The sequence below is a fragment of the Epinephelus lanceolatus genome, chromosome 20, assembly GCF_041903045.1.
Source record: "Epinephelus lanceolatus isolate andai-2023 chromosome 20, ASM4190304v1, whole genome shotgun sequence".
Lineage (NCBI taxonomy): Eukaryota > Metazoa > Chordata > Actinopteri > Perciformes > Serranidae > Epinephelus > Epinephelus lanceolatus.
In genome coordinates, this window is record NC_135753.1 from 31,807,908 (window position 1) to 31,820,767 (window position 12,860).

At 42.2% G+C, this 12,860-nt stretch overlaps 1 protein-coding gene across 4 annotated transcripts in view; it reads right to left on the reverse strand.

Moving 5' to 3' along the window:
• ccny (cyclin Y) overlaps positions 1-12,860 on the reverse strand; it is a 50,388-nt gene that overhangs the window by 5,065 nt on the left and 32,463 nt on the right. Inside the window, exons 3-11 of one of the 4 annotated variants that reach the window (XM_033638902.2) lie at positions 11,745-11,765; positions 10,514-10,548; positions 10,319-10,342; positions 9,674-9,774; positions 9,524-9,559; positions 9,062-9,119; positions 8,530-8,649; positions 4,644-4,810; positions 1,724-1,886 (exon numbers count right to left, since the gene is read on the reverse strand). In XM_033638902.2, the coding sequence (XP_033494793.1) occupies positions 1,724-1,886; positions 4,644-4,810; positions 8,530-8,649; positions 9,062-9,119; positions 9,524-9,559; positions 9,674-9,774; positions 10,319-10,342; positions 10,514-10,548; positions 11,745-11,765 (725 nt within the window). The remainder of the gene's footprint in view (positions 1-1,723; positions 1,887-4,643; positions 4,811-8,529; positions 8,650-9,061; positions 9,120-9,523; positions 9,560-9,673; positions 9,775-10,318; positions 10,343-10,513; positions 10,549-11,744; positions 11,766-12,860) is intronic. The other 3 variants (XM_033638903.2, XM_033638904.2, XM_033638905.2) reach the window with 3 other exon arrangements.

Genomic DNA, 12,860 nt, shown 5'->3' on the forward strand with positions numbered 1-12,860 from the left:
CCTGTCAAAACTGAAAATATAACATAAAAAAGATGACAATTTCTCAGCATTAGCAACATGAAATGACTGTAAACTACAGTTTGAAGTGATAAATCAGAACCTAAACACACAGAATACACATATTTTTAAAAGGATCAAATGGAAACTAACTGTATTTGCACCCTAAAAGTAAATAAACAAATGTTAATTTCTGTCTCAAAAAACAATCCAAAATTTAAGTATGAAGTACACAAATGTTTCCCCCTACAAATCAGGAGTTTCATTTTCAAGTCTTAAGTTCTCCTCTTGTTGCACCTTTTAGTGTGAAACAACTAATACCTGTCTTACGCCAAATGACAGACACACTTCCAATGTAGGAATAAAATCATGAGAGTTTTACCTCAGCCAGTGCATGCTCCCATGATCTTGATCGTTTGGTGTAAGGCTGTCATAAAACTCCAGCTTTCTTTAATCAATCTCTTTCTTGTTTTGTCATTCAAACAAAATCCCATGTTTAATATTATCATTAGTTTTTAGTTTACCTAAATTTCAATGACATGAACATTGGCAAAACTCCGTCATGCAGCGGAGTTTCACTAGCTCTCGGGGGTGTTGCTTAAACTACAGGCTGTACTTCCACATTTTCATACTGCTCACCACGGATGCTGTCGCCGTGGACACAAAGAGTATCAGCAGGTAGAGAGACAGACCCACCCCTCTCTCTTTAACTCGGACTAAAATCTGATAAAACGGTAAATCTAAGCAGCACTGATCGAACACATATCAAGAATATGTTACTGTATTGCCTGCTTCGCTGTGTTTAGCTGTAATAGCACGAGTTTATGAACAAGGAGTGGGTGCCATACTGTTTCCTGCAGTGAAAATAGAGGCCGAAGAAACAAAGATGAAATTGTAAAACTCTGCAGTGCTGATCAAATATAGACCAAGATTCTGTAACTGAGTTTCTAATTTCTCACCTCAAATGTTTTCAGAAACATGTTTTAGCTTACTGCATCACCCAACAGCGGGAGTCTTTATTGGTCTGGAGCGGCACAGTGCATTCTGGTAGTTGTACGTTTCCTCCCTCTTGAGCAAAAGTGTCCGTCTTCTCAGTATTTGTATCTCTCTACAGCAGCAAAATACTTCTTTAATATTTTTCTTAAAGAGAGTTTGGCATATTATTTTCCACCAGGGGGAGGATGGAAAATAATCTCAGAAGGAATCTAGTTCTTGTCTTGTAAGATCCCGAGTCTTTTCAAAATCTTATAGTGTGTGACTAAAAACTCACACCGTCTTTAGATTTGAGACTAGACATTTTATTTATTACACCTGTGCTTTTCTTTCTGTGAGAAAGGTCTAGTTTGGTCAAACAAAGAGTCTTTGGGACAAATCTGCCAGCATCAACATCATCACTAGTGTTTCAGATGCTGACTGTAGTACGGCAGAGAGATAAGGAGGGAGAGACAGATGTTGAGGCAGTGAAGATAATTACACAGCAACACAGTCCTACATCCTGTCCTTCATCCTGCAGATGATCTGCAGTGTGTGTGTGTGTGTGTGTTGAGCTGAGGCGCTTCAAAACACTAATTAGCCGCATGGCCTCAGTTCATTGTGTTGCACATCCTCAGGCCACAATAAATTGGGTTCAGATTCTACGATTTCTTTTGCTTTTAATTTTTTTCAGTGTGACCTGAACCTGAAATTAAAAACTGTTTCCAGTGTTTCGTATGTGTGTATAACTCACCTCTAGTTTCTGGGCCTTGTCTCTGCTGAGGGGCTCCAGAGGGAAGCTGAGGTTGTTGGCCTCAGCCAGGGAGCGCAGGTCGAAGTAATACTTGGCGTAGACGCTGGACGGCACGTTGATGTTGAACTGCAGCAGCTCCAGGAACTGACGCTCCAGCTCATTCCTGATGTCAGAGAGAGAAGATGTGTGAGTTGAGAAGCTTCAAAAAATCTGATATTAACTGAGACTAAAAATAAAATTAAGATAGATCTTTGAAACTGAATTGTCTGTCTACAAATAAATTCAGTACAGAGAGACTGAAGGAGACAAAGAGACAAGAGACGGGGTGTTAGTGCTCATGAGACCATCCTGGCAAATCCATCACCTCACACAGACGGTGGGTGTTATGTTCACATGTACTGCACCAATACACATGCACCGAGTAAATCCCCAGTACACCCACCACGCATAAGCCTTTCCTCATACTGAGAATGAATGATATCAAGGCAAAAGGGCTCTGAGCATTATGTGTAAAGAAGAAAATTAATCTCACATCCTGAAAATGCTATTGTCATGCTCCGCCTGATGCAGCACAGCTCTATGATCCCTTCTGCAGCGCGCTGACAGATGCTTTCATCTGTTTATCTCCAGTCACGGCCGATTCATTCTGCATTGTAACCTGCATAAGAAGCACTACCCATCCCTTCTTCCTAGCCTTTGTTCCCCACCCACGCACACTTACAGGCATGCAGCAACAGACGGGCTAAATTTAGACTCCGCTGTAGCCAAACTCAGCCTAATAATGCTGCTTCTTTTTTATCTCGCCGTGGCACTCATTCAGCTGTTCTCATCTTTTTCTTTTTGTGCGTCTCCGCTCCTCACAATTCTTCCCAGACTCCCCTGCAGTTAATTCGCAGTCAAGCTCGAGTCTGCTGGGGGGTGGAGAGGGGATTCAGCAGGCCATGTTCCCAAAAACGGATTTAAAAAGAGTAAAATTGATCTTCTGAGGCAATCTTTGGTCAAGCACTGAGTCACCGTCGGGTGAAAATGCCATATGGGCGCACAGCAGAGCCACATGCTGGGCTTCTCTCAGTGGAAAGAGTCCCGAACAGGTGGATTACAGTCATTGCTCTGTAAAATCTGAGCCCAGGGACAAGAATATACAGCCACTGATGCAGAAGCATGTGAATGCAGGAAGCTCAAAGGTCTCGGCAGTGGCAACACGTCCACAGTATCGTGTTCCCCCTCAGAATAATCCAGCCAAGATTCCTGTGGATTTAGGACGGATGTAGGGCAGACTAGTGGGTCTTCATGCTCAAGATGCTTCTTGCCTGTGTCACACACGGCAATTTCATTTGTAAGTTCAGATGACATCCAGTTAAAGCCGTGCATCTCTTTCTGTCAGCGAATAAACAGAGCGATATTTATGCATGTAGGCCTGTAAACACCGCGAATCGATACAGCTATGGCGCTGTAAGTACAACATCAACATGTCAACACAGTAAGACAACATCTAATAAGGTTTATCTTAAGGTTGAGTTGTACTTAACTGAGCCAACCTACTGTATTGCTGCTTTTTTGGGACCAATCTAAAGCCGCAACAGGAAGTAGTAAAGGGTGTCAGACAAACTGAGCAGAGGTCGCCCTGAGCATGTCCAGGCCACACACGTGACTCTGAGCACCTCGTGGACCCAGGTTGACCCCACACACACACTGTATTCTAAGCATAGAAAGACACTGAGACTGGTTGCACAAAACACCTTAAGTTTTCACCTTGAGTATGCCACTTAAGGCTTAATTTCTCCTTAGCTGAGGGACATACAGAGGTGCGCAGAATCCCTTAAAAGGTTTCATGAAGTCATTTACTGTGTTGAAAGAGATTTTACCGTGGTAAAAGTTTCTTTGGAGATTGTTTGTTTGCTTAGACTCGCTTGTGACGCCTGTCATCATCCCACAAAGTTGGCTTATGGTTAGATAGTAGAAAAATGGCAGAAGAAAGGAAGACAAGACCGACCATATTGGTCAGAGGAGGAAAAGATTATACATCTGGAGGAATACAATCATAGAAAGCACAAACTACAAAATAAGTTTGATCCCCAAATACCAGAAAACAGAAAACGATTACGGGGAGAAACTGCAATGAAATTAATCCAGTCAATTATCTTCATAAACTTGGTCATGCTGCAAGTTGTTTTTTTCTCATTAACCTTGCTTTGGTTGTTAAGGTCTTTTGTGCAACGGTCTAGGTATTCCTTAAGTATAAGACCAAGACAAGGAGGAAACCATAAAAACTTAAGTGAACACTTAAAGGAAACCTTAAGAAGAGGGTCTTTTGTGCAACCAATTTTATTCTAAGGAAACCTTAACCGGGACTTTAAGGAAAAGTGTTTTGTGCAACCGGCCCACTAAATGAGGGTAGAGACAGGGCACGAAGGGGACGTAACAAAGACTTTTTAAGTTTTCTGTGAGAGTGAACCACTTACCTTTGAGTTCATCAAACTAAACACAATGAAATTACCTGGGTGGGAAGCACTCGGCAGCATTCGCCACCCAGATAATTATCGTCTCCCACACACAAACTGAACCAGCAAACTATAAAGTTAATTTATCTGCTGTAATTTATTTTGGCTCGCTTTCAATAGATTAAGCAATGAAAATGAAAAGTTGGCTATAAAGGCTATGTGTTATTAAGTAACATTTTGAGTGCAGAAATAATAATAAAAAACATCTCCTGTCACCTTCCTTACACAGACACTTAATTATCTTTAACACATTTAATGTTTAATAATTACTGTTGTGCAAGAGGAAACAGACCATTGGCAGCAGCTGCTAACATTTAGCGTACCTGACATTTCTGTTGTGTGCATTGCATTTCTGTGCACATTTGACAACCTCCCTATTAATAAAATGCAATACTGTGGATGTGTATGCAGCAACTCACATGTCCTCCACAGTGATATCCTTGAGAATTTGGCAGTAGTCCACGTTCCAGACCGCCTGGTCGTCCCACACCTTAGATGCCAGGAGGATTGCTCCTAGCACGATACGCTTCCAGTTGGCAGGGCAGATGTCGATCTCAGCGTACGTCAAGAGCCTCTCCAAATACACCTTAGACAAAGAGATGTCAAATATAAATGTCTCATAAATACTGATATTTTCCACTTCTTTGAACCTACAAGCTTATACACATAATTTGTCTTTTCTTCCATATAATAAACCACCATATAACAAAGCTTGTGTTCATGTGTTTAACAGCCTCTCCCTGTCTACATTCCTTTGCAGGGTTACTTTGCTGCATGACTGTCTCACAGTCTCCTGCCTCCTCCTCCAGGTAAAAACCACAATAACAACATGTCAGCAGCTGATGGAATCCAGCTTCCCTGGAGCTCACTCGTTAAAATATCCATGCGGATCGAAGCACTCCATCTGTCTGCCTCTCTCTCTCCCATTGTCAGTAGCCACAATTCCCACACAGTCTGCAGATCACAAAGCACGCAGAGCCCGCAGGCACCTCTTCCTTACAAGCTGGAATTCTTGTACAGAAGCTGATTCTTCTGATCCACTGATCATCGTTTTGTTAGAAAGTCGCTGCGGAGCATGAAAGCTGCAGTGATCTGCTGCATGGAGACGACTAAATGTCTGGCTTGCTAATGGATATGAAACAGAATAACTTAAAGTTTTCTAATAAAAGCGGCAGACTTTCTAAACATGTTTGTAGTAGGCATGATCGAACACAAATAATTAATCTTATTCGTTAGTTTCCCCTGGCTGACTGGGGGCCACATTTTTCATTTTCCATAAATAAAATGTACTGCAGGCTCAACTCAAATTCAGACCAGTTACAGTAGCTTAAAGCGCCGAAATCTGTCATTTCAGATGACAAGTCTGACAAAAAACTCTGCAGAGATGCTGTATTTTTTATGGCAGAGTGGAATATACTGTGCATTCGACTTATTATAATTCTGTCTGGATCCGCACAGTGGCAGAACTGTCAGTGTTTTGTGACTTAAAAACCTAAACAGAATCCTAGAAGACTGTGGAAAGTAGACATCTGCAAGATGATGATGATTACTGTCTAATTACTGGACAAAAAATGGTACCTTGTCGCCTGGACAAATAGAGAGACAAAGAGAAAGGAGAGGTTGAGAAAGAAATAAATATATAATCTCATCTTATTTGCCCACCACCACAGCTCAGGTGGCTAATTGGACAAGTCATGCAGGGTTGGGCTTTGTGCCTGCAGGCAGTGCTAACCTATCTCTGTCGTGGCCCAGAGTCTGCCAACAGTCACCACATGTACTGTACACTCATCTGGCAGCAGGCAGCAAACACTGAAGAAAGCCTGCATGAAATGAGAGCCAGGCCGCATGCTGAGCGATATGAATGCAACAGCAGAGAGGGAAACTATACAAACAAGCACAACAAATAATCCAGAGGCAGTGTGGATGACAAACAGCAGCCCTGCGCAAATACATTAAACCCAGATGGTTTAATTTTGTGATCGTAGGGCCGAAGCCACAGAGAAACTGGTCTTTATGGAGCTCAGAGGTTAAACTAACAAAGCGGTTGGCGACCCTTACTGTCAAAAGAGCCGTTTTAAATCTGTCTGGAGCCGCAATACATATTTGTGCCTTACAGTGACAGCAATACATCCTATTTAATCATTCCTAGGTCTAAATGAGCATTCATTAATAAGTTTTACAACAAATACCGACTCTGTGGTGCAGCTATTTAGGATTATTTGGTACTTAAACTTTGCAGCATTAGAGGTGAGGGCAAACAAATCTGTCCTCTCACTATGAAATTTCTTTTTTGGATTTGGGATCAAAAGCTAACCTCACTCAGGAGACACAAGACTAGCCGTTGCCATTCGGCAAATTTTAGGAAAAGGCACCAGGTCATAGACATATGATGCACATAGTTGATGATCAGTGTATCGGCTACACATTTATACAACTGGAGAATGTAAGAATAACATAAGGGCTACAACAATGATAAATAAAAATTATATTATTTCCATATATTTTTTGTCAAAGTCACAGGGAGCCACTCGAGAAGATGCATGTGGCTCCCGAGCTGCAGGTTGCCTACCCCTAAACTAACCCCAGGAACAGGCTAATCTCTGAAACGGAAGATGTTCTAACTGGACTAAATGTTGTAATAAGAAAATGTTTGATAAGGATTTAACAACGTACTATTTTCATATGTACAAAAAAGTATCCTGCAAGTGTCAAATCACATCTATTATTCATAACAATGGGAAGCTAAAGCACTTTATAGTTCACTCAGTAATACAGAGGTTCAATATATCCACAATCCAGACTGGTGGTTGTTGTTTTAACTACTATAAATCATAAGTCAGCATCCCAAGTTTAAACTCCAAACCATTTAAACAACTAACCAATAAAGCACTTTCTCCTGGGGTAACTGATACTAGAGTGCAGGACTATCCAGTTAGTGTTGCTAAAATTAATAAATGCCTAAAAGTGTCTGTGTGACACACCAATGAATGACCTTTGCCCCCTGAAAATGGCTGTGGTAACTGTAGAGTCTGAGCTGCAGAGCTGCAGCTTCACATGTTACAAAGTGCAGTGTGTCTCCAGTGAGTGTCATTTTCTTGGTGCCTTTTCGTGGAAATCTTGAGCAATGATTCGTCTTCACAAAGGAAGACATGCTGACTTTCTTCTCCATCCTGTACAGAAACAACCCCTCTCCTCTCCTGTGATGATGTCACTGCTGGGAAGGGAAGGAAGACTCCCTTATCTAAAGTTAGCTGTGTCAGCTAAGCTAACCCCACAACCACCAGCCAACAGCGCTATTCAGTTACTGATGGCATGCCACACTTTACTCTGGGGGACTGGTAGTGGCAGGACATGTGCCAGCGTGTGTGTGTGTGTGTGTGTGTGTGTGTTTTAGTTTTGTCTGACACATCTTTGTTAGAGCAGTCTTGCACACGGATAAAGACACAGAAACACAACAGACACTGTACGTCAGCTCGCTCGCTTGCTTTCCCATCACCGTCCGGCCACAAGGGTCCACCCATAACATGCAGTTAACGCATTTGTGCATCTGTCAAGAAGCAGTGCAACTCAATACGAGGCCACCGGGCCAGCCGCATTAACCCTGCACTTCCCTGTCTCCTGGGACACACGCGTCGACCGGAGCGACAAAGTGTGGAAAGAGATGTTTCTGGGCAGATGAGCGAGAAGGGAGAGTTAAATTTCGACTAAATGTGGCTGATAAAAGTTGGGAAAAACAGCACAAGTTAATTAACCTTATGCATCAATTTAAGATTAGATATGTCTGTCTTAACCTGGTAAAATGATTACTATTATTAAGAGACAAAGTAAGGGAGTAAATAAGGAAAGAAATTAAATGCAACGGGGAGTAAAGCTGTCCTTGTTTTGATGTTTTTGATCCAGGTGAGCAGCTCAGGATAAGCTGTGGACCGAAAACCTGCTGTACAGTAAAGCACCAATTATATCCTTGCTACAGGCGCAGACACACTTTACACACCAAGGTAATTCTGAGAGGAAACTGCACAGATCAAACTGATCCTGTCACCTTTTTTGTATCATCCAATTTTCTGCTCTCTCCTGTGAGAATTAGTTAACTTTCCAACATTTTCGAGGGACACAATCTCTGCAGAGATTTATCGAGCATTTCACAGGATTCAGGAGGAAGAAATGAGGTCCAAAAATAAATCAGAGAAAGGAGCCTAAGGAAGGCGACAGAAAAGAATACACAAGGGAAGGGGGAAAGAGAATCAGGAAGCAACACTCCCTCCTGGTGTCAGCACTGAAACGCACACACACACATGCACTTACCAATGTGACAATGGCACACTCGGCGGTGAGCTGTGCGGCGCTGAACAGCGTCCTGACGAAGCGGTAGATCTGCTTCTGCTCAGGGTCGTGTTTGTCATAATCAGGAGGAATTTCAGACTTCTGCAACAGAAGATAACAAACAAAATGAAAATGAAAGAGTTGCTGTGCTGGCAACATTTGATGTGACTGTGACCAAAATGAAAACACAAGCTGCTAGTTGAGACTGCTTACAAATGTGTATTAATTCTGAACGGAGTGCTTTGTAGTTTTCGGAAATGAAGCATCAGGCAAAGCGGTGATGTAATGTTTTGGATTGACACTCCAAAAAAAAAAAAAGAAAAAAAAAAAAAAGAACTGAAAATACATTTCAATGATCCAGATGGCTCCCAAGATTACGAGACAGATTTCCCCCCTCTATGTGATCCATTTGGGTATTTGCTGTTCATCAGCGTGTGCGGTTTGTCTTGCTGATGAGTCCTGACACTTTTACAGCGCTCGCATCGTGGAAATTTATCTTTGGTTGAGGCCTTACCGAGAGCGGGTGCAGTTTCTCATCGAAAATATCTAGCAACATTCTTCCGTCGATGTCTCTGGAATGACAAACAGATTGGAGGAACATCAGGGTATGATAGAAATAAAAAACAGGTGGCATGAGACTCATATCATTTGGTGTCAGACTGCCTGTTCAATACGCCATTTATGGGCATTTATCTGCGCTTTAAACAGCTAGGATTCCTACAGGTTATCATGTAACGACACAAAGAAAAGGTTGTCTCTTCATCATTCGACAAGCCCACATTTTATTGCAGGCTTCACATGTCACAATATCTAAAGAGTCTGACATTTCAACGTGAGCTTAGGGAGTCAAAAGGGGCCATTTTCTTTCTATCTTTGTTTGCTAACCTCTGACGCTGATATCTGATGCAGGATTGTAAGATGAAGCGCACATAGAGAGACAAAATTCCCCATAAATGAGTGGAAACACTTGTCGTACCTGTTCTTTATGTGGTAGTATATTGCGAGGGCTACACTGTGAAAGGAAAAACAGACATCACAACAAAGAGTCAAAACATTTCCTCTCATTGTGGACAGATATTGATCATTACATTATGATTATTCTCTCATGTTTGGCGAGTACAGTTACCATTTGATGGTGTATTTGAGGTTGGGCTGACTGACAGTGCTGTCGTCAAGGAATATGGTGGAACAGGAGCTGTACTTCCGTCTCACTGGGCCTGGATGATGCTGGAATTCACACGCACATACAGACATACAGACAGACACACATATGCGTCAATCTATATTTCAGTCGTACGCGGATCGGCCAAGAGGCCTGCTGACAGCCATGGAAAGTAGGGCACCTGTGAGCCCACAAACTAATTCTGTCTGTCCTCTGGCAGCGCCGGACATGGTTGCATGCAGGAATGGCATTTATGGTGGAGTGCATCTTCAGAGAGGCCCCAGACTTTGATTTAGTGATGAGCTTTCTTTCAAAGTAATTTGCATGATCAAAATCAAATGAATCTTTATTATTTTTAGGGATAAACATGTCACTGATTCATCACTAAATACAGCATAATTCAATAATTCCTGCACTTGGGGCAGAGGGAGTGAAGGACAAAGATGGACTACACCACGATGTGATGAAATGGTTGTGACTACATTATTTTTCTACGTCTAAATAATGACTTAACTACATCCTCTGCACATATGGCTACAGCTCTAAGTGTGTGGTTTGAAGAGGGAGGGGCAATGATTAAAGGGTTGAGGGTCATTTTGAGGATTTTACCTTGTTCTCCGAAATGTGTGTGAACTTGCAAAAAATACAAGACATTAAAATCACCAGTTGCACCCTTAGAAAATTCACAACTGTATCACACTTGACAGTTAAATGACAAAATTAACATCATAGTTTCAGGCTTTTGTGCAAGATCCACTGCTGCTGTTTTAACATATCATACATAGTGTCCTTTATCGTACTCACATGGTTGATGTAAAGGCTCTTCCGCTTTTCTCGAACTGGAAAAGGAAGATGAGAGAGCAGGAGTCAGTGCTGCCTTCAAGCTGGGTATGAGTGCAGTACACAACCCTCACAGACAGGGAGCAGCATTTATCCAGGGTTAATAAGTTCCCTATCAGTGCGGATTTTGAGAAAATATTGGATGAGCAGCTTTTTCTCCTCTAATTATTCTACACTACATTAAACAAAGCATGGCAGCTTTGGCAAACAGCATTTGTAGCATGAAGAAAGGAACATTTCCAAGCCTGCAAATAGCTTTTCTGTCCTGCTACACTAGAAATTGTGTTTTAATGTGTGGAAATGGGTATGAGCTAATTATTTAATCCATTTATCATTTTGGCCTACATGAAATTAACCGAAGCATGGTGGCTGTTTTATTCCAGAGGAGACTGTTATTGGAGCTTCATACAGATCTGCTCATTTGCAATGCTAATTCTGCTTAATGGACGTGATGATTTGTTAGTTTTATAGCGCTCACACACACGTACACAGCTGTGGGTCACGCGATTGTGTCTGTGTGTGCATCCATGTGTGGTTATGTGTGTATGTTCTCTGTAATGTAGCAGAACACACAAGGGGGGGCTGGCAAAGCAAACTGGAGCAGATGCAGAGCGCAGCATCGCACATACAGTGACGTAGCGAGCTGTCTGGCACCTCTCATCCTGGCGCTGTCTGTCTCTCACCTCTCTGACACACACACACAGTCTAATGCACGTGTTTTTTTTTTTCCACTGGGCAGTCGTGACTGTGAGCGCTGCTTTCTAGTAAAGCAGCTGGCTCTTGCGTCATAATTAGGGCGTGAAAAAACATGGATTTCTGAAATAATAATTGCGAGAATCATGTTGTCTTTTCTACAAATCAGTACTGACACATTTAATATTCTCCTTAATGATGAGCTGTGATGCTCGTGTCCCATTTGAATCCTGACTTTTACTTCACAAACACATTTTCTTGCAGTTCAATTCACACTGGTACACCCTATAGATCAACATGCACATGGGAACATACACACATCCACACACACAGAATGATATCAGCAGCGCAGCAGTGGAGGCACGTCATCCGCTAACAGAAGACCAAACAGATCAAGTACAAAAAATACAATAAAGCTTGAGACCACATAAAAAAGTCGAGCCCAAACACACAGTAAGCATAAAGCTACCCGCCTACTGAGACCAGACACACACATGCTTACCTCTCTTGTTGGGCACTGCAACTGAAAAAACACAAAGTCCAAGTTGTGTCTGTGTCCTGCATTGGCATTTATGTACAATATGTTGAGAGAACAGGCCAGCAGACATTCACACAAGAGCTTGATAAGGCTAATAAAAGAGCATCAGCGCCTGATATCGGATCAATCCATCAGCCTTCAGGCTACAAACTCTTCAGCTGAAGCAGCTTTTCTCCAGTGTGTGCAAAATGGAGCAATATCAAGCCTCTTATCATCAAAGTAAAGAGATTACGGCTAAAATGGAGCTCAGAAACCAACTTCATCACATTTTGCTTGATTAAAATGCATTACTGTCACTCAAGGTCCGGACGGCTCCAGGATCAGTCTCTTTGCCTGATAGAGATGATCAAAACGCCGCAGTGTGTCTCAAAAAAATCTGACGCAAAGGCAGCTGGTAGAAAATTTCCAAAGGAGCCTTTGTGGTGGATAAAAAATATGCTGATCAACAGTGCTCCACATCTGAAATCCCTGCATCAGTGAAACAGCTTGCCTTCCTGCGAAGCTGGCGGCATATGCCATTGTTTGACTCGCTTGAGTTTGAAAACATAAGGATACTTTTGAAATTATTTTTGCAAGCTGCGGTATCGCTTAATGTGCAATCTGCCATATGGTAACGCTGCTCTCTTGATGACGTCTCTCAGCAGGGTTTTTGAGAATCAATGGCAATTGATAAAAACACATTCAGTCGGCATGAATGGTCGGACGGGCCCTGGGAGAGTTGGGGGAGTTGATGTAAAGTGGCGAGAAAACATTATGAAAAATACACTAAAGAGTTGTGTGTGTCTGATGCATTCATGGGACGTCCACATTACTGTAGGTGTCATGATGTACACTTAAAAGCTGTGTTGAATTGTATCCAAGCAGTACAATGTCCTCACAAATTTTGTATTAGACTGGTGCTTGTTGCGTGTGATATATTAGGTAGTGGTGTGTGATATACAAGGTACTGGATGTGGCAACAAATTCTTCAAACTGCAGTCTTCAGGCAGAATGCACACGCTGATCTTGAAGCCATCAGAGGTCAAAACACTGAATCCAACAAAAGCAATGGTGATCAGAAACTCTTTCGAGGTAGCTGTG